Raw genomic sequence first — 27,780 nt, forward strand, 5'->3', positions numbered from 1 at the left:
TAATTTTTTTAGTTCCACATTTTCAGAGCTTCAAAAGTAACTGGACAACGTGGCATCGTTTTAAATTTAAGGATTCTTTTTGATGCGTGCTATTTTCAGCTGTCACAAGTGGTCTCCACACCGGGTGGCCTTCCTGATTCAGCCCCAAAGTAGATTTGTGTCTCCACCTGCAACCGGCAATCTTTTGCTTGCCAGTAAAATGTGTTAACCACCACACTGTGGAGCCAACATAAGGAGCAAATATAAGGACTGTTTTTAGTGCTTGGATGAAAATCCGGTGCAGTCAGTGACAGCCTGGAGTGTAGAACCCATAAACATCACCAAATGCTCTGCCAGACCTTTACTGTCTTTCAGTTGCTGTTTGTCTGTGAGTCTTTCTGCCTATCTTTTGCATTTAATAACTGAAAAGCTGCTCTGTTGCATTTGCAGGATGCTTTGGGTCGTTATCCATTTGAACTGTGAAGCACTGGTTGATCAGTTTTGCAGCATTTGGCTGAATCTGATTGGAGACTACGGCCCTGCATGCGCTACGATTCATCCTGATACGTCATATCAGCAGTATCATAATCAATAAACACTAGTGACCTTGCTTCCACTGGCACCCATACACACTCATGCAATAACACTGCCTCCACCGTGTTTGTCAGATGATGTGTTGTGTTTCAGATCATGAGCCTGTCAGTCTCCATACTTTTCTCTTCCCTTCATTGTGCTACAATTTAATCTTGGTTTCACCTGTTCAAAGATGTTTTTCCAGGACTGTGCAGACTCTTTTAAATGTTTTCTGATAAAATCTAATCTGGCTTTCATGTTCTTGAATGTAATCGGTGGTTTGCACCTTGTTGTAAATCCTCTGCATTTTGAGTCGTCTAATAATTTGCTCCATTCTTGATTGCAAACTTTGAGAATAGTTAACCCACCTCCTTGAGAGGGTTCTTCAGTTGGTTAGATGTTGTGAAGCTGTTCATCATAGAAATAATTCTGTGATCATTCACCTTTTTCACTTCACGTTTGATGTTGCTGAGCTGGGTGGTGAATTCCTTCTTTTAAAGCACCAGATTTTTGACTTGGACATGTTTTTGCCATCTCTCTTGTTTCTTTTGATCTTTCGACCAAATGATGGCCTCTCGACAGCGGTCATATGCAAGTTCAGCACTGGAAGTGTATCTGTTTATCTTGTCATAAAATAATGAAGGAAAGGGCCTCATCAGGCCATGAAACTCCCTGTCAGTCAATTTTCTGATTACTTTTTTTTTTGCAAATACTTAAAGAACATTACATAGTAATCAAAACAGTAAGAACAAGACAAAAACAACAACATAAAAAATTATAAAGACAAAAAGAGGCAGTGGAGGAGTTCGAGTGAGTAGGAGATTAGTTCGGCCGCAGAAACCCCATTTCAAGTTAGAATTTGATCATAAAATTAAATAAAATTTAAGATTCCTATGTGAAACCAAAACCTTCATGTTGAAAATTTGTAGAGATCAGAACGTTTGTCCACATAAAGGAGAGTAATATCGGTTTCCGCCAATTTTCTAAAAACTTTTGAGCCTCTGAAAATGGGAGATTGTGTATAAAAACAGGCTTTAATTCCTAATTAAAGCTGAAACTAACTGACTGGTTTAAAATCCCCTGTTGTCGTGTAGAGAGGCAACATTGCAAAATTACAAATCTGCATAATTGTCCAAATACTTACAAAGTTTAAAGATTTCCACCTTATCTCTGCTTGAAAATGATGGACAGTCAGACATAAGTAGGACACAACCATCCAGTGTTTAGATACAAAGAGCAGCTCCAATGAAAACCCCTTTCCTCGGTGCTTCCCCCTCTCAGCCTCTCTGTCCCACATGGCTGCTGAGAGCTCAGTGGAGGCTGCAGTGGTAACGTGCCAAAGCCTCGTTGAGGAGTTGTCTCCAGGAACTGCCTCCCTGAGAGGCATCGGTGACAAGGGCCTGATTGATGCCACGGTAAACAAATGTCAGGGGAGCCTGCCAGCTTTGGCTGCCGCTGCTTTGGGTGCGAGGATATAAGGAGGCGGAAGCAGTGAGATTAATTTGGAGGAAGGGGGGGCTGCTAGGATTGCGAATCAGAAAAGTCTTGATAGCTGGCGTGTCAAAAGAAGGAGGAAAGGCTTTTGTGGAGGCAGAGGGTTTATCTTAATAACAAAAGTGAGTGTCTCTATTGGATCGGGGCTCTTTCTCTGTGAGATCTTCAAAAGAATAGATCTTTAGTAGCGGGCTCGGGCTGCAACAATGCAGACACAGACACGGTGCACATTAAACTACCGGGAGATGCAACAGAGCGACAGTCTTGATAATTAAGAATCGCTGCAGAATTAAACAGAGAACAGCTTCTGCTAACTCCCAGCTCACCCCTTACTCCCATCAGGGTTTAGGGTGTACAGTCTAATGAGCAAAAGAGGCAATAAAGCTGTCACCCAGCACCTTTTTGTGTGCATACTGACAGGCTTAATATCTTAAATCAATGCGGACAAAAGACTCCTGACGGATAAGATCAAGTTAATTTCAGACTGCAGGGGCAAAATTATTAAGCTGTCAATAGCGCCGTAGGTGAGGCGAGCGCGGCCTGAGCGGAGAAGAGACGGGGATTTAGCAATTATCTCCGGCGAAACAGGCAGATTCATCTGCACCGTTTGTCGTTTTGCAGATGATAAATGTGTTTCATTACACGAGTTCCACAGCACTGAGGGAATAAGCGAAGGATTCGGGAGGGAGATGATTCCCCCGTAGAGTTTCAGAAATAACAAAATCGTACCGTCTAAATAAAGCTTTCTTTCTGACTGACACATCACTGGGGAACGAGCTTCCTCCTGCTCCCCTTTGCTTTAGGCTCCATCCCTGTTTCTCGCCCCTCTGCTTTCTTATTTTTCCTCTTTTACTCCTTTTCATCTGCGCGCACTTTTGTTCCGAGCTCGTTTTCCTTCACCTACCTTGAGCTTAACAGCTCCTGGGCACTGTGAGCAACTTTAAAATCAGCCTGTTATTGGTTAATTGGTCAATTTTGGGCGTCCTTATGGCCAATTCTCTCCCGCAAAATGAAGAAAGACAAGGTAGCAATTTACATGTAAATTTCCCCAGCATGCAACCTCGGTCCAAGGTGGCGCCTTTAAATTACTGCGTGCTTTCAATCAATACTGTGAAAGGAGGCCGGGTAATTCGACGTGCAGGACAGCTGCTGTTTTTATGAGTGTCTCTGAATGCCTTTTATAAACACATTGATCGCCCTTCAGATTGTCACAGCCTCATCTAACCATCCTCGCTGCTCTACCCCTCACAGAAAGTTTCCTTTGAAAGGCCACTGCTGGAAACGATGGCCCTGTCCTCACACTAACACACACAAACACTGGAGGAGTCCTCACATCTTTAACAAGCCCAGGAAATCAGAGTCAGGGGAACAGATACAGTGCATTATGTGTCTAAGTTTCTCGGCACCAATTAGAAAGCTATCACTATGCAAGCTTAATGATGGCGACCATGGGGGAAAAAACAAGTTGTACTAAAATATAGAATATGCTAAAAGCCGTTCATTATGAGCATAAATTATACAACAGCTAGTTTCGAGTGGAAGCGCGTGGGACTCCGTGGCTACCTCTCCGGGGCAAAATAAGCCAGTGTCACTTTTTAAAGATAGAGCCATTTACAACCAACCTAAGGAGTGATAATATCATTAACTACTGGGGATTAAAGTGGCTTTAAGTATTTTTAGAGCTGCTCCACTTTAAACCATTTGATGAAGCAATGGTTTGAAAGCTGGAAGCAGGAATGTGAAAGTGCCCAACATTGTTCTCTGCTTTTTCCTTTTTGTTTTGCACATAACAATGAGGCAGTAAACAAAAGGCTCCTGTCTTTAAAGTGGGACCGTTCAAAAAGGAAGAACTGAATAAAACCAAGTATGAATCGGTGTTTAACCAGCTGGAAAGGCTTCTCGCTTCAAATCAGACTCATCCACCTATTAGTCATTCGCTGTCATTTCTAAAACAGGGGCATTTGGGACCTTTTTGCATGGCATCCTGCTGAGAACTATAAAGCAACACAAAGCTATAATTGTTTTAGCTCACAGCAAAAGGAGGAGGAGGAAAAAACTCCTTTGCAGGACCTCTTTGCAGGATTTTCTGCTGAAACTAGTTGGATCTCAGCCTCCAGCACACAAGTGTTACTCTTATATTTCGTGAGTATCTGATGCTGCTCTCATGAATCAGGTCCCACCGCCGCTGTCGGAGATCCAAAAGGTCTTCCCATCATCAAGCCAGCGCCGTCACTAGTGGAGCCGCTTTCTCGCTCATGTCCCGGGGTGAGTGTTCAGCGCTGCCTGTGCGCCTCGCCTCACACATATGTGATGACACGATGGAGTGAACCGACACCCAGCCTCCATTTCACCTTCAGCCAATCCAACCACCCACAGCAACAGCCGCAACAAAGACACGAGTGGTACTACTCCTACAGATGTGCCAAGCTTTGATTTTTTCCCCTCTATATGCCTGCTGTAATCTTCCTCTGCACTCACTTCTTTTGAATCACACTTTTGGAAAGAAAAACTTTAGTCTTTTGGTGCTTTTTTTGCCCCCTCCGGCACCACATGCAGCATTATTAGAAATTCTGCTCTGCCTTCCTGCGGACATGTTTCTGAATCAGCCACCTCCCCTACACTATACTCAATATCGATACAGTCCACTTCACATTTCACTCATACACACACACACACACACGCACGCACGCAGAAAGTTATACTTCCCTCAGTCGGATCACAACTAGCCACCCTCAACAAGTAATTTCATCAATCTTTCATTTACTGTGCGCCTCATCGGAGAACTCGTGTTATATCAGCCTGCATGACAAGCAGCTGTAGCTGTGACTCCAACTTATTCAGCATGAATTAATGGTGAGTATATATTATAGATGAGACATGACCAAAAATGAATAAAAAATAGGTCAAAAATGTACTAAATGTGTGAAAAGTGACTGCCGATTTCATGTCCTCCCCAAAAATAATACTAATAATAATAAAGTCAGCTCATTAGGACAAAAGTGGAAGATTTGAGAGTTATGGAAATGCCACCAAAAGCTCGAGCATGCCCAATAAGCCGCTCATTCTGAAATCTTTACAGAGTGCTTAAAATCTGTTAAGGACCAGCACTGGTCACTGCACATAAAGCATTGTGGGGCCATTCAGCGTCACTACCGCGAGCCCAAAATCAAATCCCATCCGTCCCAGTATCTGTGATACAGCGGGACTGCAGATATTTCAGGACATCTGGGATTTTTAATTTCCTATATTACTTCAGTTTCTTTTCAAAAGACATGAAGTGAACGTGAGAGACACCTGTCACCATACAGGTACAGTTACATAATTCTTCATTAGTCATAAGTAAATGGTAAATGGCCTGTATTTATATAGCGCTTTACTAGTCCCTAAGGACCCCAAAGCGCTTTACACATCCAGTCATCCACCCATTCACACACACATTCACACACTGGTGATGGCAAGCTACATTGTAGCCACAGCCACCCTGGGGCGCACTCACAGAGGCCTACTCTTTAATACAAATGCTGTAAAAACTGATGAAATGATGTACGGCAACGTGCTCAGTCAGTGTTAAAGAACTGAAGAAGTAAGTGACAAAGACTTGAAGCATGGTCATTTCCAACCTGTCTACAGCAGTGACTCATGGGTGTTTATGAGGAAATCATTAATTCAGCAGCTTTGTGATGGTTCTATTAGTTATTTTCCACTCTGACTTTGACTGGTGTGTTTTCCTGAAAACTGAGAATGGTATTTAGAGTTTGATTAGCAATGGGCCAAGCGGTTAACAGCGATAAATCACAAACATTTATCTGCAGGGCCGGTGCTTAAATGTTGAAGACAGAATGAAGACAGAATAAAGTGCTGCAAGTGTAATGCTGTGTTACAGTCTTTGCATCAGTACAGTGATGTTTTACAGTTGTTGTTGTTGTAGTTTACAGTAGCTGTCAAAATAACAGTTTCATGCTGGTAAATCTAGCTTGAGGGATGTACTATAGATACTTTATTGGGAGCTGTGTTACAGTACACTCTTATTTTTCTAACGTTTAAATCTAAATGTTGGAGAAAGAACTCTAACTGGGTATATTAACCCTGGAGTTTGTCTGATATTTGCTTTGCTGAAAGTGATTGATTTCTTTTTTTTATCTCTTGCTGTTTTGCATTGAAACAATATAATGCAGAACGCATTCAGAAAATTCAGCTTGCACAGTTGATTAACGGGAGAAAATACTTAAAGTGCTATTGTTTTGCTGAGAAGGGGGTATTTATAGAGTATTATTGAATATTTAGGACCTAATGTACAGTATATTTTTCCATTTGCCAAAATGCTCAAGGCCAAATAAAACTTCTAGATGTTTCCTCCATGCACAAGGTATTTTTAACAAATTGCCAGGAGCATCAGTTGTGTGTAGCATCACTGAGGGTACTGTTAACCTCTATCATAGATACAGGGGATACAAACATTTTTTTTTTATATCCGACATAACATTTAGTCAATCAGCAGACTTCAGGGAGCCAAAGCAGAACATTAGGTTTAACACGCTTGTGAACACCTTTTCTGCAGAACTGTATAAGCCATAAACCAAGCAATTAATCTGCAACAGACCTGCAGCGAGGATGAGTAAACCAAACCATGCCTTCGCTGGCCGTGATGGATTGTTCTATGGCTGATTGGTGAATTGATTCCAGTGAAAGTAATGGTTATGAACTGTTAGTGTCCAGCTCAGACTGATTCCTTAGAGATGGTGCACAGACAGCTGGTCTGCCTAGCCTCAGATTTGGGAAGGCTAAATATTTCTCATTGCCTGCCAAGAGAAATATTTAGCTTCCCCTTTGGCTGGCAGATAAAACGCCTGATGGCCTAGGTGCAAGGTGTGTGATTAAACATGGATGCTTGGAGAAATGTAGGGCTCAGCGGTTAGGGCTGCATGCACCTTACACGATGGGAGCTTAATATATGGCAGAAGGAGCATGACAAAATATGCTTCACAGTGCATCGCGCTCTCTCTCTCCTGCTGTTTGATTTGAAGTATTTTGCGATTCGCCACACTCTTTCATGTTTACAGAACATTTAGTGTTATTCAAAAAGAAAAAAAAAGAAAGAAAAAAAACACCCCTCTTTGAATCAGGTGGGAGTATTGCATGCTGCGAACGGAGAGAAAACAGATAACCTGGAGCACTTCCCTGTGCTGACATGACACTAAAACACCTAATTAACATTTGCGGCTGGCTGTGATGCAGACACATGAGAGGCTTTTACCATTTCCATAGTGAATCAGAATGCACGCAACAGGCTCCAGTGCACCAACATGCTGCATTCTGCAAAAGAGGACAAAAATATGGACTTCTGTCCACAAAGACCCGAATCATTTCACCATTAACCTTTTCTGTTTTTTGCCAACTCACTTCTCCAGATCTATTCCTTCTTCATTAGAGAAGATAGAAGTCAGTGACAGTTGAGCTCCATGGAACAAAAACAATAAAGATGAGTTTGGATCATTGCATCATTTACAAAATAACTTCCAGTTTGCTTGCAGCTCAGATCACACACATAATTGATATTTGCTGACAATGTAACAGGAGTGGCTGTGTACATTTTGACTATTAATCCTCTTTCATTCCCTCAGCTTTTACCCCGTCGTCATGTATTTAAACAAGCACCAAAGTTAGTGTTTTAAGGAGGCTGTCAATATCCTAACTCAAATCTTGCAATGTTTCAGCACTAACAGAATCAAAGTGAGGTGCAAGGCAAGGTTACTCCATGTTCAGATCAATACAAGAACAAATTTTACAAGTTTCAGTTTCGTATTTGTAACAGGATATTCCGCTTAATGCGGCCAGATTTTTTTTTTTTTTTTTTAATAAAATAAAATTCTCAGAGCAGGTTAGTAAACGTTCAGCCAGAGGGATGGAGAGTGTGTGGGTTGGCTCTCACTGAAAAGGTCAGCATTTAAAACAAAACACAGAAGCGCTATAGCGGTACTATCCGCTAGGAAAAAATATATATTTACAAATCTATATTTGACTTAATGCGTTGGTGCCGATTGTTAGAAACGTGCTCTATCCCACAACATTATCAGGAGTACGTAAAACATTAACGTCCCGTATCTACGAGCTTTATTAATGACAGTTACCTGACACTGGGGTTTCGGGGACCCACTTGGAGCCCGGGTGCAGAGACTGAAATACTGTGCGCACCTCCTGGCAGTTTGGCACGTGTCCGCCGGGAAGGGAGAACAGCTGGAGGAAGGCGCACAGAAAGAGCGCACTGTGGACCGGTGAGGAAGCCATGGCTGACGGGCAGCAGCACTCAACCAAAGCGGACAGAGTAGAAGAAGCAGCGGTAAAGTTCAGCGCGCTAAAAGTTACAGAAGGAGCCAGCGTTTGCGCTGATGAGGTGAAGCTGCAGCTCCCGGCTCGGCTCGGATCAGCATCCTTCCGCTTTCCTCTTCTCCTCCTCTCAGAGTCCGTGCACTCTGCAAAGCTGCTTTCTCGGGCTTCTTGGAGCTACACGGATGCCGAGAACTTATGACTCCCTGTTCATTTGCAGCAGCGAGCGTCATCTCTCCGCACAGATGGATGAACGCCCCCCCCCCCCGATTCCATGTGCGCGCTCATTAAAAAGCGCGCGCCACGGCGTGAAGCTAGCTGCGCTTACAGAGAGCTCCTCTCAGTGATGCGCTGACACAGTGGCCCTGTGTGGGCGCTCGAGTGGAAATATGAGGGGCTTAATGCGCTGCACGAGCCGCTTTAGATTAACCGTACGGGATTTAACTGGGGCACATCACTCGTGCGTTTCACTATACATTTAAACCCGTGTTTACCAGGAGCTGCACACAAAACACCAAAGACATGTATGAGCGGCAGTTTATTTTTCATTCACATGGAGATTGTTCATACAGACAGCTGGTTGTGCACGAAGCACAAAACTCACTGTTACATTATACAGATTTCTTCATGTCAGTTTAAAATGAGTCTTACTTTCACTCAGATCTACAAGCATTAAAGTTGAGATGGTGCCATCTAGTGTTCAGTGTGGATGTCAACAGCAAAAACGTTGCCCAACAGACAAGGACAAGATATTAAACTCCGCAGACCGAACAGTTCATCAAGTCAGAAAAGTTGTTTTGGGAGTTTAATTTCTCATCTATTCACAATGTTAAGTGTTGAAATTTAAATCATCCATCTTAAAAACAGCAAGTGTCACAACACCAGAATCACAGCAGAAGTAGAAACAGCAGCAGCTCATCTCGTGCCTGCTGTGAAAGGCTTTCAGTCTTTCAAGTGTTGCTCAGGACAGACAAAACACACGCGTGTCGCATTTCTGAGAAACAGAGAGCTTTGCATGGATTTGCACAGCAGAGTCTTTCAGAAGCTGAGAACAAACCATCAAAACTCACTGTAAGCCCAGCTGAGTTTAAGTGCTATGAACAGGCGGAAAGGTGACCAGCAATACCCCAAGTGCACAAACTGCAGTAGATGAACGTTTACTACCTGCACTGTGAGCACTTTGGAACTGCCTGGACAACAGTGTGTTCATCTCAAGGAATGAAAAGTCATGAGGGAAGATGTCAGAGGAAAGACCTGTAAAGAAGCACATGTGACAGACACAGACTGCTTTTACTGTCACACTTATACAAGATGATTTTTTTTAATTTTTTTAAATGGCCAGCAGCCATTGCTTCTATGTTCCAGTGGCATGTGTTATATTTTTCGATTTTAAAAATACAAATTGATGGGTGGGCCGTGGGGGGGGACAACTCCCTGGGCAACTTTAAAGCATCCATTTATCAATCTAGATATTTGTCCATTGAGTTTTTTCTTACCACTGTCGCCAAGTGTTCGTTGGGGGGGGGCAATATAAAGCGCCGTACGCCATCTTGTTGATTGGGCGCTACACAATTGAAGTGAACTGAAAAACAAGCCCTCCAGACAGAAGGGGCAACTAGGGCAGTAGACTTTGAATACTTCACCAACTACACTAGATGCACCTTAGCTGGAGGACCATGAGGCAAAAATGGAGGGAAGTGATAAACTGGATCACTTCCACACACCGCCAGTCTGCACGATCTGCAAGGAAATCAAACAGAACATGAATAATTACTTAAACGGATTCCAATATTAAGACTGGATACATGTGTTGCCTTTAAGTGGTATAGGAAACTCATTAACACCAACGTGCTCTATATTAGAGTTAAAAAGAAGTTAAACACGATAAACGGCGGTTTACAGGCACGACATTGCAAAAAGGATGGTCACGTTGCCATTAGCCCTGCACTGACACGCAAAAGTTACAGTCCAAGAGATTCTGATATGTTACACGTGCACACACTCCTTCACATTAAAGGAAATTATTCCGTCTGCTCATTTAAAAATCCGATTAACCTGTGCAATTAAACACTGCATCAGATTTAACCAGCTGATGCACCGAGGAAATCCTATAACTGAGTTACAACGGGCTGCCGAAGCTGTTCTGCAGCGTGGAGAAAACATGGAGAAGTTTCCCTTTGCACCAATGTGAAGTCTCATTTTTCAGAAATAAAACCGTGAAAAACGCCTCACAAATGATCCGACGTACCCCGAGTTTTGCATGAGTGCAGGCCAGCTTTGGTACTCCACATTACCCAAAGGTTACAATCAAGCCTTAATCTTCGATCGAGCCACACCACACTGAAAAAAAGGGACTGGCCATCTCTTGGATTTATGTAAGCATCTTGCATGTATTTAACACAATTGCCTCATGTTTTAAAGATAAATGTAACTATATAGTGTAAAAACTACATGATATGCAGAAAGGGTGTATTAAATTGTTTATATCATGTTCAGGTGAAGTAAGTCAATAAGATAGCAACGTTAAATCTCGTGAAACCACGCGTGATTTCATCTCGCGGGCTTTGGATCGTGGTTTAAAAAATGCATCCATCTCAGTCAAGTCGAGCAGCCAACTCTACGTTTTTTGGTATGTCTTGATTTTTTGAATTAATATTTACCATATTTCAGCCAAATGTAGTTAAACGTCTAAAGTGCCGCCATGTAACATGCTAAAAAAGAGCCGTTAGCTTATTTGCTGTTTTATCTGTTATCAAAGAATTGGCGCTTTTTCATTTGAATTTGTCTTTGGCACAAGAGCCGTAATATCACATTAAACCTAATTACGAGGCACTCATAACATAATCTGGTTTTCTGTGTGAATAGATTTGACAACTGACTCTTCAGTTACATTGTGTATTTACTGCACCGTGGTGTTAGTGAGATTTTGGACATTGAACAGCTTTAGCTAATATCATCAGCGGTATTATGCTAGCTTACATCCCTACCCCTCCTGCCCTCACCTGCTGTCCTTTTGTTTTTGTTTTTGTTGATGCACATTGAGAGACCACATCTATTCTGCATTTCACCAGGAGTCAGCTGATGGATTGTGGGTTCAAGGTGTTATGGTAAGAAAGTATATTCTATTTTCGCTTAAGGTTTCTGTAACTTAATTATAATAGGTTTTTTATAATTATTAGGTGCATGCATACTCAAATAGACCACCCTATTAATACAACTGAGAAATCCAAAATCTGCCATAGGTTTGACTTATACCTGTATGTATTGTCAGAAAGGTGATTACTGGACTCACATTAATGCACACTTGAACTAAAATGAGGTTGTAACTTGTGGGTTCTTGGGTTGCAAATCAGAAATAAACATTTTTTTAATCCCATAAGATCTGGAAACACAGTTTTTATTCAACAAAACATTACTGATTATTAACCAAGCACAGTGCCTGCTGTTATTTCAAAATAATTTTATGTCATTTCAGATGAAATGCAGCATTCCAGTGCATCCCAACCATGCCTTTACAGGTTTCTGACAGAGCTGAGTTTCTCTCTGACAGTCTGCTGAAAGTGTTTGCAAAGTGATCGGGGGAACAGGGCACAAAGCTAAAGGATGTAGCTGCCATGATGACAGTAAGAACTTTAAAATTCTTTAACTACAAAGTGTATATGTATTGCATTAGGTCAGTAAAAGATTTTTATGCTGCATCCATTGAAACAGTCAACTATTACCTGTGAGTACTGATTCCACCGAAAGGATGCCATAATTTTCGTCATGCATTTACTGGCCCACTGAGAAAAATTGATCTTTTTAAAAAAATAAATGTTCTGGAAACTATATATCCATAAAGTTGATGTCAAACAGGAACTTTTGATATTGCTTTGTAGATGCTGGTGTTGCATGTTGACTGGTTTAAGTTTTGGTCTGGGATCATTTTCTTCTGTGCTACTGAAAAGTTCACAAATCTCTGTTTTCTTTGTTATAATACTTTAGGATGACATTAATGCTCAAAGGGAGTCTCATCAAAGTGCTCCGCATCTGTGTGAAAGACAATTGCAACATCTTGGTGCAGGAGTTCATGGTGAGTGTTTTATGAGTAGATTGTGGCTTTGCAACATTTTAAAATGCATTTAGTTATCCACTTGATCCTCATTGGACCAGTTAGGACCAGTAGTCCTCTTTAATAATTTGAAGTTCACATGAGGCCTGGTAGTGAACTCAGCCGCCGGCCCTTGAGGCCCCACCCCTGTATTAGGGGTCACATCAGTGTGAAAAAACTTTAAATTTGTCATTCTAGTGAACAAAGGAAAATCCCACCAATATTTACATTAGCTTTTGTTTGAAAAAAAAAAAGACCAACAGCTAACCAAATTGTGGGGCTGAAAGTCTAAATTCTAACATCTTCTGAGTGACAAAACCTGGATTTCTGATGGGCCGGTGTCTTTCTAAGAAAAACTAATGTAAAGCATTTGAAATTATGTTTTTCACCCTCTCTTAGAAACTCTGTTAGACCATGAATGGCAGCATGGCAGGCCACTCTTTGGCTATAGCTATTTACTATGTTGCTTGCATTGGTTTAAATTACTCTAACATTAGAACTGGTAGATTCAAAAGAGATGAGTTTAAAAAGGAATCTTAAAGAAATGTTTTGTGTTTAACCAGGACTTGACTGAGGCCACTGCACAGATTGAGAAAACCACAATGAACATCTGTCTCCAGAGGATGCGGCAGGCAATGACTTTTCTGACGTTGGCATCATCATCGAGGGTATAGTAGTTCTTCAAGATCTGGATAACGTGACCTTTGCAGTAGCCATGCTGTTTGGACCTTTTTTATTCCTTCAACATGAGTTACCCATCACAACTCTGCTACACTTTTGAGGTGATTCAAAGGGTGGTAATGGAGTTGGAAGCAACTCAGCTCTCAAGAAAAGCTCACAACTAAGACAAAACTGCTCCTGCAACGAAGCTCACTGTTATGCATGTGAGGTGACCAGCTCTAGGTGAGAAGACATTTAAATCTCACACTTGTTCTGCTGCATTTTTGAAGCTCAATTCCAGGAACAGATCGCAGGGTTCATTTTTATATACACTGCAACTGCCATGAGGACGAGCCGTTTTTTTGTTGTTGTTGTTGTTTGTTTTTCCTTTTGCTCTGTACAAGTTCTCTGTCTGTTTGGCAGCATTTTTAAATTTCTCTTTGTATTTTTTCTTTCTTTTACTAGTGAAGAGATGTAGCATGAACAGTTATGCAGTCTAAATATCCCATATGGGTCGTGTGAAATGGTATTTTCAGTTTCATTCAGTTGAAGTAAGGAACGTTGAATATTTCTAAGCTTGCTGTTTTGAACCAAGATGTCACAGTATGATCAGTGCCGTAATTTTTGACAGTCACTCACCGTATCAATGTTATTTTTGCATCTCTTGAATAAAGGTTTTGACCTGCAAGTGCTAATTTCTTTAGTTATTGGGGTAAAATGGGTAATGTTAATAGGAAGGTGTTTGCCAATTCAGTAACCTAATTTAATGTTAATGGAAACTAACATTACCTCAAATTGTTTAGTTATAATTGTTGTTTAACTGAATCTTGACGTCAGAGGCCTTAAATAGAATGTTTTGTATTGTTCTTTCCCAACATTTTTCAAAAGAAAGAGTCTAATTTCTTTGCTGTGATTGATTCCAGAGAACACGGAAGAACTGACATTATTTAACTGTTGGTTTATATAGATTCAGTAGTGGAGTAATGTCAGTTTAATTCTTTACCTACTGTCAATGCAGTGAAATTAGACATTTTGTTTTGAAAGGTTACTGGTGGATGCCAGCAACCATCTTGGAAGAGAACAATATAATCTGTTATAAGGCCTCCATTTGAAAATTGTGTATTTGATACTAGAATATAATAGCAAAATGTAATTTGAAGATAACATGTAGTATTTAAGTGACCAAGTAGTATTGGGTAAAAGTTATTGAATGGTGTTGGGATAAAGTGAGAAAATTGTGAAGGATTAAAATATTTCAAGAGCTCAAATTACTTCATCAAAACATGTTTAAGTCACATTTTATCAACACAAATTGCACAGGTTTATTGAACATGAATAAATTGTGTTAATTTAACTCAATTGTTTAAGTTGCTGCCAAAGCAAAACATCTGTGTGCAACAAATGTCCACCATTGAATTAAGTAAATCCAACAACATATTTTTTTCAGTGCAGTTCTAGAGGTTTCTCTCCACGGTATCAGCACGGCCCACGTGTTTCACTAAAGTTTGGAGAAGCAGGAGGAAGTTTAAACTTACGACGCTCCATTTTCCAAAACCATATTTCAGGATACAACATCGGAGGTCATCTTTGTTCGCTTTTTATCCCTGAACTAAAAGTTTCAGAAGGCCGGAGAGCCGAGCCCTGCCCTGCTCTGCTTTGCTTTCACGAAGCGGCGCCAGCGGCGTCTGGTGCTGCCCTGATGAGCGCATGGAGTCCCTCAATTAAAGAATAGCACTCAATCAATCTAATGACGCAATTAAGACAATCAGTGCCGGCTGCTGAGCAGTAAGCGGGTTCATGTTTAGGTGTTCGCGGATTAATAAAGAGATCGGCCTTCATTTGCGACCTGAGCAAATGCACTTTAACAAGCTATTGTCAGCCTTCGTGTGCAGATTACACCAAGACTGAATAATCCGATAGATTCAATACTGCCTCACACAGCGTTCAGATTAATGCGCAGGTGGCGCCGACAAACTAATCAACAGCCGCATCAGACTTTATGTCCAGACCTTGCCAATCAAACGTTTCTATTAGCGCAGTTGTCAGCACACGGCTTACCTCTGATCGTGTTGAGCTTCATTCAGTTTAATGGGTGTAGTCAAACCAACGGGGGCTTCCCATAAAGCAGAAATCTCGCAGTATCTCTGTGGATTTTCCATCTCAGTGTATTCCTTTTACCACCCTTCAGCGCAAAAAAACAACAACAACAAAAAAACTTTTGTCATTCATCAAATTGTAACAGCATCTTTTTCTCTTTCTGTATTTCTTCCTCTTTGTGGGGGTGGGGGCAGGAGCGCAGGCGGATGTGCGTCCTTAAATCCACTCATAATCAATGCACTTGTAGATATTTGGTATCATATATCTACAAGCTTTCCTCTGAAGCGACATCCGCTGGGGAAGAAAAAAACAATCTGAATATGAAACCTGAAGTGAGATCAGTTTTATTGACCCACCTCACTCATCCATTCACTCCCGTGCTGGCCAAAGAAACCCAGGAAGCTTGTGACCTATAACCCCAGTAAAACCCTGCCCCCACATAGCCTTCTGTGCTGTCCGCAGCCAGGATGTCCCTCCTCTGCAGTCCCACACAAAACACCATTTAATAAAACTCTGTTTTCAGCTGTCAAGCAGAGGGATGCACGGCCTTTCCAAAGCACGGCGGCACTCCCCTCTCCACCGTGGAGCCGAGCTGCAGTGTTGCCTTACTTTCCGTCTTCTCTGGTTGAACTTTGACCTAGTTTCCCAGGCTGTATGTGTGTTAGAAAGCCTGTGATTGGCTGCATAAAGAGAAAGAAGGCCCCCAGCTGCCATTTTATTTAACTCATCTGCAATACGTGATTGATGTCTGCACAGACACAAGAAAAGGGATCATCATAGAAACACAGAAAAAAAAATGCAGAGTCCATTGTGTGCATTGGTGGCAGCAGCAGGGTGGCTCAGTGGTTTACATTGGTGCCTGTAGGTGGCTCGGGGTTACCCCCGCCATCGAAACTGCGCCCAACTCCAGCACAGATCAAGTTGCTCCTCCTGCCGTCGCACTGCCTGCTACACATGAGAGGATCAATCAAAATATCGATAGTGTTGATACCAACGATGGTATTGGTATCGGATACATACTTTGTTTCTATCCTCAGAATCAGTGTCAGTCATTCTGAATCAGAATTTGCAAACTGATGATGATTCATCTCATAAATCACGATACTACTGCCCACTCCGCTTGCGATACACCCTGCTTTTTTACTTAGAGCCAGCTTGAAGAACGCATGCAGACGTGGACAAAATTATTAGCCCTGCTATGAATTTTAAAGTTTTTATCAAAGAACAGAAAAACAGAAAATAGCATTTTGAAACAAACTAGTTTTCTTTTCTTTATCTCATCAAGGTGGAAGGAAACCTCAAGGAGTCAGAAACAATCCTGGGTCTGGGTCGTCTCTTTATTTTCAAACACAACAACGACCCAAAATCTGTCGCTCCTGGTGAAGAACTACCTCCAGAAGACCAAAGTAAAATTCCTGACTGGCCGGCACAAATCCCTGACTTGAATCCCACTGAAAATCTCTGTGTTGAACTGAAGACCAGGATCTATGCTGGAAGATCATGAAATCTGGAGGAGCTTGAGAGATTCTTTGAAGGAGAATGAGCTGGAATTGTTCAGGATACGATGTTTTGAAAAGCTGTGTTAAAAATTTGCTCTGTGTAGCAGCACTTGAGAAATACTAATACAAAACAGGCAACAAGCTCTGGGTGGAAGCTGCCCTCTTTTGTCCTAGGAGCTGAGAGGAGTGACACCCAGTGCGGTCTTCTGCTGCTGTAGCCCATCTGCTTGCTTTGCGCATTTAGAGATGCTCTTCTGCATATGTTGGTATGTAATGATCCATTGGTTTAGTTACTGTTGCCCTCCAATCAGCTCAGAGCAGCCTGTCCAATCTCTGCTGACCTCTGGTGTCAACAAGACATTTTCACACAGAGAACTGCTGCCCACTGGATATTTCCTCTTTTTCAGGACATTCTCTCTGAACCCTAACAATGTTTGTAGGAAGATTCCAGCAGATCACCAATTTCTGAAATACTCAGACCACCCTGTTTGGTACCACAACATTGCCATGTTCAGAGTTCCTTTCCCACTTTGAACTTCAGCAGGTTGTCTTGATGTCAATATGCTAATGAGTTGCTCTCATGTGATTGGGTGATTAGAAATTTGTGTCAATAACCAGTTTCCTTCAAACATTATCACAAAACTGGAGGCCATATCACTCAAGCATTCTCTGTGTTCTGAGACATCAGCAAAAATTTATTATGAGGCTGCTCCTTAACTTTATGCATAAATAATTAACTGTTTGCTACAAAGTTATTAGTCCTGAGGTTTTATTGATTTGCACCCTTATTATAAATATCATACATTCATTTGTGGTAGTTTCCTAAAAGTCTGGCGTAATTTCATGAGTTTTATTTATTTATTTACTAAGATGATTAAAGCTTTGCTGTGAGAGATAAACTAATACGTGACTACCACACTCTGTATCACCCTACACGTTCATGTGTAATAATTGTTTAGGCAACAAAAACAATGCAAAACAAAACATTGCAATGACATTTTATTTTCATGAATGCTCTCACACTTCACTTATCCTTTATAAAGTTATATACACATAATTTCCTCCCGAAGAAAATAAAATATCCAGTGTGGAAAGGTAAAGAAAGAAAAGAAGGCAACAGAGTCAAAAAACGTAAAGCACAATAACCCAGAAAAGTTAAATTCATTTCATACATATTATTGATTTTAAGGAATTTAAATTTGTGACTACATATTGCCAGTGACTCGTATATTCATAACAGGAGGTAGGGTTAAAGAAACTTGAAATGCTTTGTTTGTACAACTAACACAAGTGCTAACACTGTTGCTAACAGCACCCCCTAGTGGGATGGCTGCGCACAACACATCCTTCTAAAAGTGCATGTCAAGACTGGGGCCAAATTTCAAAGTCTGCATACAAATTCATACGGGCAATAATTTTTTTCCTCCTTCCATTAATTATTACTGATAACAGACTTTTTGTCCTCAGTAAATCTATAGTCAGCGGCATGGAGACATCAGTAATGACCACTGTGTATACGGATTATTCCCAACGTATTCTCACAGTTTTCATTTGTTTTATAGTTTCTAAACTGATGACATGACAATGCACGGTGTGTAGGACTTCAGTTTATCTATGCATCGTGTACCACATTCACAGCAAGTTTATCAAATTATTTAATGGCTCCTGAAAGTCCTCACTCTTTGTGACGGTCTCATGAAGTGGACCAAAGAATGATCAAGCCAAATCAACCCAACTGAAAACTACACTGTGTGATGCCTACTACAGATCTCTTAAAATATATTTACACTCCCAGGGTTTACATATAAGCAAGTATCGCAGTTAGTAATAAACCTGGTCTACGCATGAACATGAGAAATTAACTGCTAATGTATTTGGGACCTGAAATTAACATTTTTTTAAATTAATTTTTTACATTTTTAAACCCTTTTTTCATATCAGCTTTGGTTTAAAACAAATTAGAAATTGAAAGAATCAATCATGATCCATGAAATGTCTTTAAATAAGGCAAAAATTCATTACAAGGTACCACACTGCAATTCATTATGAATTAACATTTATGAGGTACCACACAATGAAAAGTTTAAGTTTTAAAAAAGGATCCAGTTTTCCATTGTGAAAACCAGGCTGCGGTCCCTGCTCAAGTCGGAACAAATGTATCACATGTCGGCATCCATTCAAACCACTGCTGTGTGCTTTTGTTTTGGTCAAATGTCAAATTAAATATCTTGTCAAGGAAATAAAATAAAAAAAAATAAAAACCAGCATCCGCAAACTCAAATCCCATGAGGTATATACACTAACAGTCTGCACAGACAACGCATTCTGAAACGCTGTAATTTCAGCCACTATAACAACAACAACAGCAGAAATAGGGTAATTATTTCAACTGAGCTCTGGTGATGCACGTGAGGAGTAAAGTCAGTGCTCATCATCCAAAAATCTCATGTGGAACAGTGCATGTGGTTATCCTGACAATATTGTGACATGAGATGGGACCTACTGTTCTGATGCTTTGCAGGCATGTTGTTGCACTGTGTCACTGTTATAATCATATCAGAAAAGAGAGCTAACCTAACAATTTACCTTTTCCTTAAGCAGTTTGTCTCTTCTGTATTAAAGTGAATGATGGTGTGGTTAGGAGTTTGCATTTGTGTGGTTTCTGAGGTGAAATGTCATTTTGTTTTAGTAATATTTCAGTCTTCAGACTAATCAAGTCCAGTGTAGCAGTGAAATTAATCAGGGGAAAAACACGACCCTGATTAAAATTATTATAAAAGTCTGTGGTTCAATAACACACCGTGCTCCGATATGAATATAACAGTGTAACATTTTTATGATTTTTTGTTAATTTGTTGCCATCAGTTTTAGAACGTGAAGAAGAAATGAAGCGCATCCAGCGAGATCAATCGGTGTATCCTGGCTGTCCGCGTTAGCTGTGAACGGATGGGCTGGTAGCCTGCAGCGTTATCTGATGCCTTGTTTCTATTTCAGTCATGTAAGCATCGCTGAGCACAGCCTGAAAAATCACAGTACAATTAATTGATTCCTCTATAGTTTTGATTTTCTCTTCCTGTGACAGCTAATGCATTGGCTAGTGCAGCACTGCGGAGTCGTTTCTGACCAGCATAATCGCGTGCACTCCAACGAAAGCCTGAAAACTGCGCAATAATTGCCAAATGTTACTACTACGAGCTGACCTGCCCAATATGAGCCGACGTGCCACTCTTCTAAAGCTGGATTTCTAAAGACAGTCCCTGTACAAAGAACAGCTTTCCAAAAAACAAAAGACGCAACAAACCAAACCTAAGCAATGAGAATAAGCATCATTCAGAAAGAAGAGTTACTGGAGGCTTTAAATGTTTTAGCATAAAAGATACATTAGAAAAATAATATATTTACCTCTCAACCTTTCAATCTCTAAAGCATGTACAAGTTCTGGAAAATGACCTCAGTGCTCGAGCTGGTTGCGAATTTCCATGTATATGGAAAAGTAACAGTGTAAGGTCCAACATTAGAAGAAGGAACCAAAAGGCATTTGGTTATAACTAAATAAGAAGCACTGCGGTTTAAATAACAGTTCTTGGCCCACTCAGGTTGCTGGATGGAAAGAACATCCACATCCACACTAAGCCAGAAAGTGAAGGAAGTAAACTTAACGTTTCCTATTTTTTATACTTAGTATGAACTTTTAATTATGCATGTTTTTATTTTGTTTTGTTTTTTCCTCTTGAACCACCACCTCTAAAATCTACCACCTGACAGAGCAGTCGTCCCATTATTAGAATGGGACGACTGCATTAAGCTTCCTCGGACGCTGTGGGTCTCTTCAGGTCTTTGATTTGCTTGATCAGATAGTTTTTCTCATCGCAGAACTGCTCGTCCTCAGATCTATCCGTCTGGAAGTTGCCAAGGAACTCCACGAGCTTGGTCTGGTTCTTCAGAAGGATGTCCATCACGGGCTGAGTCTTGTTGGGGTTTGCAACAAATACCTTTGGAAAGATTATGTAAAAAGTTTAAGTACCATTTGTGGATGCAATGCACAGAGTCCAGTGAATCTACTTTTAGCCAAAGTCTTGCACTGCAGCTGTGATGGTAGTTCTTGTTCTGCTTTGATCATGAACCAGTTCTCTTCCTGCTGCAGGTTCTGATTAGGTTCAGTGATCCCATCTTCAGAGCAGATCAAGGACACCTTCGCCAGCTGTAGTCCAACAAGACGGAGTTTGAGTCCTCCTGACTGACCAACTGCTAGACAGGAGGACTCCAAGGAGAAGCAGCTGAATGATACTAAACACTGGCATAACAGAAAGCTGGACAAATATCCAGCTAGCAGTAAAAACGAGAGGTGAAGCTGTTAGCAGCAACCAAACTTTTAAATAAGAGAAATCACAATGACTCAGCCTGACTAAACAAAAACCCACATTCAATATTAGACCAACTTAAGGTAGCAGGTATGTGGGGTTTTCATGACACAATTCAGATTTAAGAGTGGATTTTGAGAAATTTTTTGCGCACCTTGAAGACGTGGAATGCTTCAAACTGGATGTTTCGGCTGTTATCTCTCAGCAGGTTCATCATCAGCTTCAAGTTCTCTGCCCGACTGATGTACCTCGTCATGACAGTGAAGTTGTGCCTATCCAGGAGAAGTTCACCTAGCAGCTAACAAATAAATATACATGAGTTTACAGAATCAGTCCACAAACTTGTCAGTTAAACTTAAGACTGAGCAGGAGGATGTACCTTCAAAGACTGCCGTTTTGTGACGTAGTTCTCAGAGTGCAGAAGTTTTTCATACTCTGTAAACACCTGATAAAAATGTCAAAAGTAAGTTGGGTAAAGAATGAGCAGTTTTTCCAATTAAATATCAAAACCACTCAAGAAAGCTCACCCTGTCATAATTATTCTCCAGGAAGTCTGCACACATAATCTTGTGTCTCGTGAGAAGATCCTGATGGGGAATAGAAGAGGTCAAGATATCAACTAGGAACAGTCAGGATGTTAATCTTGCCATTAAAAAAAAAAAATTTTTTTTTTTTAAAATTTTTATATATATATATATATATATATATATATATATATATATATATATATATATATATATATATATATATATATATATATATATATATATAAAGTGTACCTTGAACGAGGCAAAAGCATCTGAGGCGATGTCAAAGGTTGACAGCTCCACATAATGGAAGAAGCAGAAGAAGTCTTCAGAGAAGAGCACTATTCTGGCCAAAGGCTCGTGACGCAGGCACTCTCTCAGCATCATCCCACAGTTAAGAGCCACTTCTGGAGCCTCGTATCTGCACAGGTTCATACATGTCAGGTCCAAGTGATGGTGAACTCATCACAAGTTATACAATTTTCACTCGAGATGTATAATCACATCCTAAACACTGTCACTGTTAGTTTGACATCAACTCTGTGTTTCCAATGACGAAGGAACGAGATCCTCGCAAAAAATAAACAAATGGATTAAACTAAGGCAGAACGTGAGTACAGCAGCAGCGATCTACACGCAGAGAAGTCGTCAATCACTCAGTGACGCTGAGAATTTAAACTAGGGTAAAACTTATGGAACAGATTCTGTAAATCGCCAAAATATTTTTTATATTTTTAAAAGAGCCTGAAGAATGTGTAAGCGATCCTTAAAACAAATACATAAATAAAAAGTGTTACATCTGGTCCAAAACAAGTCTGCTGAATGGCAGCATCCTCCATAGGTCACTACCCTGAAACCAGATCTTCGCATTTTGGAGCACTTATGTACTCATCTAAAGATGACCAATAAGCAGTGATTTTAGATCAGTTGTGCTCATTAATTATGAAAAACTTTGGGAGAAAACTATGTTTTGTTAAGTGTGAATGGAAAGTCTGAACCAATGCAATTTGCTTACTTGGCAGGGAGAGGAGCACAGGATGCAAAGCTTGTTATACTCATTTAAGCAGGTAGAAAAATGGCAAGGAGTACACCAAGCTTTTGTTTGAGAACTGTTTATACAACGTCACAATAGTAACTTTTAATAAAAAGGCTGCCGTTTGCTTTCAAAGGGTCTCATTAACACTCTCAGTCTTTATTATTTACAGTAGTGGACGCTGTACTATTTCTTAGTGTGATATATTCTTTGGCTTAAATCAAGGAGCTGCAAAGAATGCATTATAAGCCCTCTCATCAATCTTTTAAAGAGACAGTATTCAGATAAAGGTCAATTAAGTTAATGCCCATCCAGGTTTCATCCCTATATCCTCACAACTATGACAGAATGAGCCATAACCCTCTTATGCTAGACAGTGTCCCTTAAGCTCTGCCAGATATTTGACAGCACATCAAGAAACGTCAAAAGCTTCTGGTCGCTTTGATAATTAGAAACGCAACGTCCCATATGGAGCTGAGAAAACGTTAAAGTCCAGTTTATAAAAAACACCTACCAGTCTGAAGGTAAGGATTTTGTAGTTCGATCACGATGGACCCTGTAATAGCATATGTTATCGCACTGCTCTCTGCTGCTGCAGGTTAGTTATGAACTCAGAAGACTTGTACAAACAGCTGGAACACAAACTACCGTCACTGCTGACTTTGATTAATCCAACCTGTCGCAGACTTCTTCAGACAGAGACCTGGCAGAAACTTACGTAAACTTGGATTTTATAAACATTTCAATCTGTAATAGATGTGAAATGATACAAATGACGCAAAGTGAACAACGTTAACATAGATGTGAAAGGCATTTTGTGATTTTCGAGAGGTCTGTGCACTCATCGGGCCATTAAATGTACACAAAATGTGCCTTTCGAATTTTGTGCTAAAATGTGGAACAACCTAGATGTTCATGCTTTGTCCTCTGTGACATGTACAACAATTTATTTAAAGAACAATCTGTTTTGAGGTCTTAATGAGCTTGGGCAGTGCAAGACTGTGAAACAGAAGGAAAGCAGGTGTCTCATACAAACTTCTTTTTCTTCGCCCCCCCATGTTGTTGCTCTTTAAAGCATTCTCATGTTTCTTAACAAAAGCAGGGCAACGCAAGATACTGGCGCGAGACATGTGAGCCTATCTGCATTCAGATTCTTGCAGTATTAAAAGCTGTGACTTTTTCCATGGAAAAGTAGCCGGGGGGCCATTCAGCTGACATATTCAGATGTCTCTGATGAGCAGAGAGGACTGGACGTCTGAAAGAGGCTTTGAAAAGGTGATGTGTGGGAACCGTTATACAAATATTTTGGTGGCATTTTTCATGATCCCCAGGTTTATTATGACCACAGAGGGCAACAACAACAACAACAAAAAAAATCAGTTTCTCCACACCTAATTTTTTTTTTTTGCCAGTCCTGTTACCCACTGTCCACTTTTTGTGAGTCTACACAGTTTTTTCCTTTTATCTATTGGTTTAATGGTAAATAGTAGAAACAGCCTGAACAGCATTATTAATAAAAGTTGTTCACAAGCTCAACAGTGAACCAAAAAAAGATTTTTTTTTTTTTTTTAATGAAAGCAGGAAGTGTTTTGGCTGAATGTGGTCTTGTAAGTGAGCTGCCTCTGCAGCCATCAGAGTGTCGTAATGTTTTACCTCTTTGGACAATCTTTCCCTCTGCAATCATAGTACAAAATGCTCTGTGTAGTTTATATTCTATTAGTATTTTTTTAATTCATATACATTTCTATTTTAATCCATCTCCTTCCACATTATTACCCATCCGTTTGTATGAATGTTCCTGTTTTGTGTACAACAAATCGCTCCTAGTGGGATCAATGAAGTTGTTTGGTATAATTTTGGGTTGAACGTGCCATTTCTAGATCTCATTTTCCACAGAGAGGTATTTTTTTCCTGTGCAAAAAAGTACACAATTTCCCTACGCACAACAAGGGAGTTCATTAGCAGTGTAACAAACCGAGACATCAACGTTAAATGTCAGGTTTTGATGTCTGCCTCTCATAAACAAACCAAATCTTCCACTTTATAGTTGTGACATTTAACCGGATAAGATGGCATTCGATCCACCAAACAGCAGCCGGAGCATGCAGCTGGTCTCTGAGTGAGTGAGCAGGATGACTCAGTTTTTCAGAGCTGTAAAACTAGCACTGTACTTTTTGCTTTATCCATCATCTACATGTGTAGCCCACATGTGAGCAAGTTCATGCTTGTTCCTTTGGGAGTTGTTGAAACTCATACTGGCTAATGCAGAAGACTGCAAGGCATGTTAAAGGAAGGTATTTGTACCTAAAAAGCAAAAACCAAATGCTTTTTATTTCATGCTAAGGATTTGTTTGTTTGTTTATGAGGCTCTGAGGGTGGATTTGTTGTTAATGCATATAAATGGACAACGAGCAGTCAGATTGAAGATCAAATGACCAAACACTGAGTTTCTGTACACTGAAAATATGAACTTACCCTTTGAGAAGCATGAAGAGGATCTGTGGGTGTGTAGAAATGTATTCTACCGTGGGCGTGCGGGTGCCAATCTGACGTCTCACGATATTGCTGAACAAATGGACCACATCCTTCTTCCCCTGCACAGTAACAACCACTCAGACTGGGTGCTGATATACACAGGGTTTTTTTGCTTTGGGCATAGACGTTCAAATCAGGCATGCAAACACGCACTCCCCCTGATCATTCAATGTGTGCACCAAGCAATCAATACTTTAAACTCATAAAGTCAGTGCAGAAAGAAGGCATTTTTTCTCCTACCTCAAAATCAATCTTCTGTAGGTTTGCAATGAGAGAAATTAGAAGGTTGGTGTTGTACAGCTCCTGTGCAAGCTGAGCCACTGCTTCAGTTTGGGGCTCCTTGTCACCTGTTCCACAAAGTACTTCCTTCAGTGAGGCAAGATTTTTGGACACCTCCTCTGCAACCTTAATAACATGAGGGGGTAAAAAGAGTATGATCAGCTGCTGCTCAGCGTTACTGTAATTTTTAACATTCATGCCATCCTCAGAGAAATCCACAGCTGACCTTTTCACACTTCTTGCTGTCACCAGCATCCAGCTTTTCCATATATGCAACATGGTCCTTCAGACTCTTCACTATCTCAGCTGGGTTCTTCTGAGACTTTCCAAAAGGAAAAGGCATGGCTGAAGACAGGTAATCTAAGACCAGATCGCTGATGAAACATAACACGGGTTTTTAAATTGTGCAAATAAACCTATTCGACTTCCTGCACCGCTTTGCATCAGGAAATCGCTAACAAAAAAACAACAAAAAAAACTTCACCTGATGAGCTAGACATGAGTGAGTTATGGCGTTTGGCTAAAGACAGAAGCTCATAAGGAAGAGACTAAAGTTTAAAGTAACTCACAACGCTACTTCACGTTAGTCGAAAAAAAGGCTAGCAACTTTTCGTACTTAACGTTTCTTACGTCGAGTTTAGGGTGTATTCATTATATTAGTCTATATTAGTCCACTTTCAAACTAAGCGGGGTCAGCTGAACAGTAGAAGCCAAGCTTTCAAACCAAAACAAGGATGTAACGGAGAACAGGACGTCAAAATGTCAACGTTGCAGCATGCTCATCGGAAAAGTTGAGCTAGCTTGTGACCTAGTTAGCTATAGCTAGAAACAAGGCAACTACCAACAGGACGCAGTTAGAGAAGGACGGTTGTGGGGAAGCACACACGCACAAAACACCCTGCTGAAATATTTACTTCAGGCTGTGTACACTCACCGAATGAAGGGTAGCTTTGAACTTCAAAGACGCTCGGTGACCAAAGGTGAGCTAGCGGGCTAGCGAGTCGTCTCCACTTTCAATATCCACTGTAACGTTACTTTGAAAAAGTCTGTAACGTTGTCTGACAGCTGTAGCTACCTAACGTCCCCTAACTGTAGCTACAACTTCCTCAAACTGGAGACATTCATAGCAGTGATATTTGACGTAAATTTCACTTCTAGTGACCCCTGTCATCGAACTTGCTAGCTTCCTAGTTATTACAGAGTGACTTGCTGCTGGGCTTGCCCGTCTGTCAACTTCATTTCCCTGTTCTTTTCTGCCGAAACACCCGTCCTCTTCTCATCCCGGGGACAATGGGCGGTCATGTTTTGCTATGTAATATGACTGACACCAATTTTATCCTATCACTTTTGCGTGATGTGGGCACGCCCTCTACCCCACTATGGGAGCGCATGTTTCACAAAGTTACATACTAATGAGGGGGAGTATGTTGCAGAGGAAGCCACTCTACCGGACATCCCGTTAATAGAAATCAAGTGCATCTAAATTCTCGGGAAGAGATGAGCCATTAGTTGAGAAATAGCTCGTGTTTTATCTGTGGTTATGAAATCTAAACGTTGTAAAAATCGGCCAGAATAAGAAACAGGATTAGTTGTTTTTTTTTCTTTCTTTCATCTAATCGCCTTTTGGTGATTTCTTTGTTGAGTCACAAGAAAATTCAGTATCCAATAGCAACATCTATAAAACACATTTCACTAGATATTATCAAAGCAAGCAATTTCTAGAACACATATGGACCACAAAAAGTTCCTCAACGTGAATAGTTACCAAAGTCTTTCTTTAATGTATGTCCACTTACCATCACTTAATAACGGATGACAGGCATAATGAGTTGACTCTCCTCTGTATTCTCCAACTACATGTTGTCCAAATTTGCGATAATAACCACACTACATTAACAAACCCTGCATATAAGCTTTTTACTTGCATTAGTGAAACTTTGAATGTCATTTAAGGGAACATATGGACACTTCACCTTCAAAGCTCTTCTTCGGGAGGTGGCTGCGTTTTGCTCCATGCTCTGCCGGGGTGATCCCACATTGTCTTAGTAATGTTATATAATAATATTGTTGACGTCCAGGCTTTGCGGAGGCCAATTCATGACTGGATTAACAGTCCATGTAATAATCAACACAACTGCTTCTGAATTTCAGGTGTGTGGGCAGGGCCGACGCCCAGGAAACACTCCACCTCTGGAACACAGGCAGGAACCCACACACACGAACAGAGGAGAGAGAGAAAAAGGAAAGATGGTTGGAGTGAGAGAGGTGGATTCTAGGTATAGGGTGGGATAATGGAAGAGATCCATAAAGGAATTAGCTGAAAGAGAAC

The 27,780-nt window shown here is 40.7% G+C and overlaps 2 protein-coding genes and 1 long non-coding RNA gene across 6 annotated transcripts in view; 1 reads left to right on the top strand and 2 right to left on the bottom strand.

Moving 5' to 3' along the window:
• Nucleotides 1-8,758, bottom strand: part of gpc3 (glypican 3) — a 325,636-nt gene extending 316,878 nt beyond the window's left edge. Inside the window, exon 1 of one of the 3 annotated variants that reach the window (XM_082547797.1) lies at nucleotides 8,175-8,753. In XM_082547797.1, coding sequence (XP_082403923.1) covers nucleotides 8,175-8,331 — 157 coding nt within the window. In that variant the 5' untranslated portion in view covers nucleotides 8,332-8,753. Of the gene's footprint in view, nucleotides 1-8,174 lie in introns of all 3 variants that reach the window. The other 2 variants (XM_082547798.1, XM_082547799.1) reach the window with 2 other exon arrangements.
• A 1,942-nt stretch (nucleotides 8,759-10,700) lies between these two features.
• LOC309715125 lies at nucleotides 10,701-13,808 on the top strand. 2 transcript variants are annotated; one of them, XR_014279148.1, is made up of 5 exons: nucleotides 10,701-10,745; nucleotides 10,867-11,477; nucleotides 11,846-11,993; nucleotides 12,355-12,442; nucleotides 13,024-13,808. It is a non-coding gene; the product is annotated as an uncharacterized lncRNA (long non-coding RNA). The 2 variants fall into 2 exon arrangements; XR_014279149.1 differs by having other exon boundaries at nucleotides 10,707-11,477.
• Nucleotides 13,809-17,702: 3,894 nt separating this feature from the next.
• cab39l1 (calcium binding protein 39, like 1) lies at nucleotides 17,703-26,773 on the bottom strand. The gene is made up of 9 exons (XM_082507424.1): nucleotides 26,386-26,773; nucleotides 25,678-25,825; nucleotides 25,413-25,577; nucleotides 25,113-25,231; nucleotides 21,857-22,025; nucleotides 21,605-21,664; nucleotides 21,457-21,522; nucleotides 21,232-21,375; nucleotides 17,703-20,708 (listed from the first exon to the last, which is right to left on the bottom strand). Exons 2-9 carry the CDS (start codon nucleotides 25,792-25,794, stop codon nucleotides 20,517-20,519), a joined length of 1,032 nt encoding a protein of 343 aa, XP_082363550.1. The 5' UTR covers nucleotides 25,795-25,825; nucleotides 26,386-26,773; the 3' UTR covers nucleotides 17,703-20,516.
• Between the last annotated feature and the right edge of the window lie 1,007 nt (nucleotides 26,774-27,780).

This window comes from Aulonocara stuartgranti (genome assembly GCF_965226115.1).
Source record: "Aulonocara stuartgranti genome assembly, chromosome: 2".
In the NCBI taxonomy this organism is placed as follows: Eukaryota; Metazoa; Chordata; class Actinopteri; order Cichliformes; family Cichlidae; genus Aulonocara; species Aulonocara stuartgranti.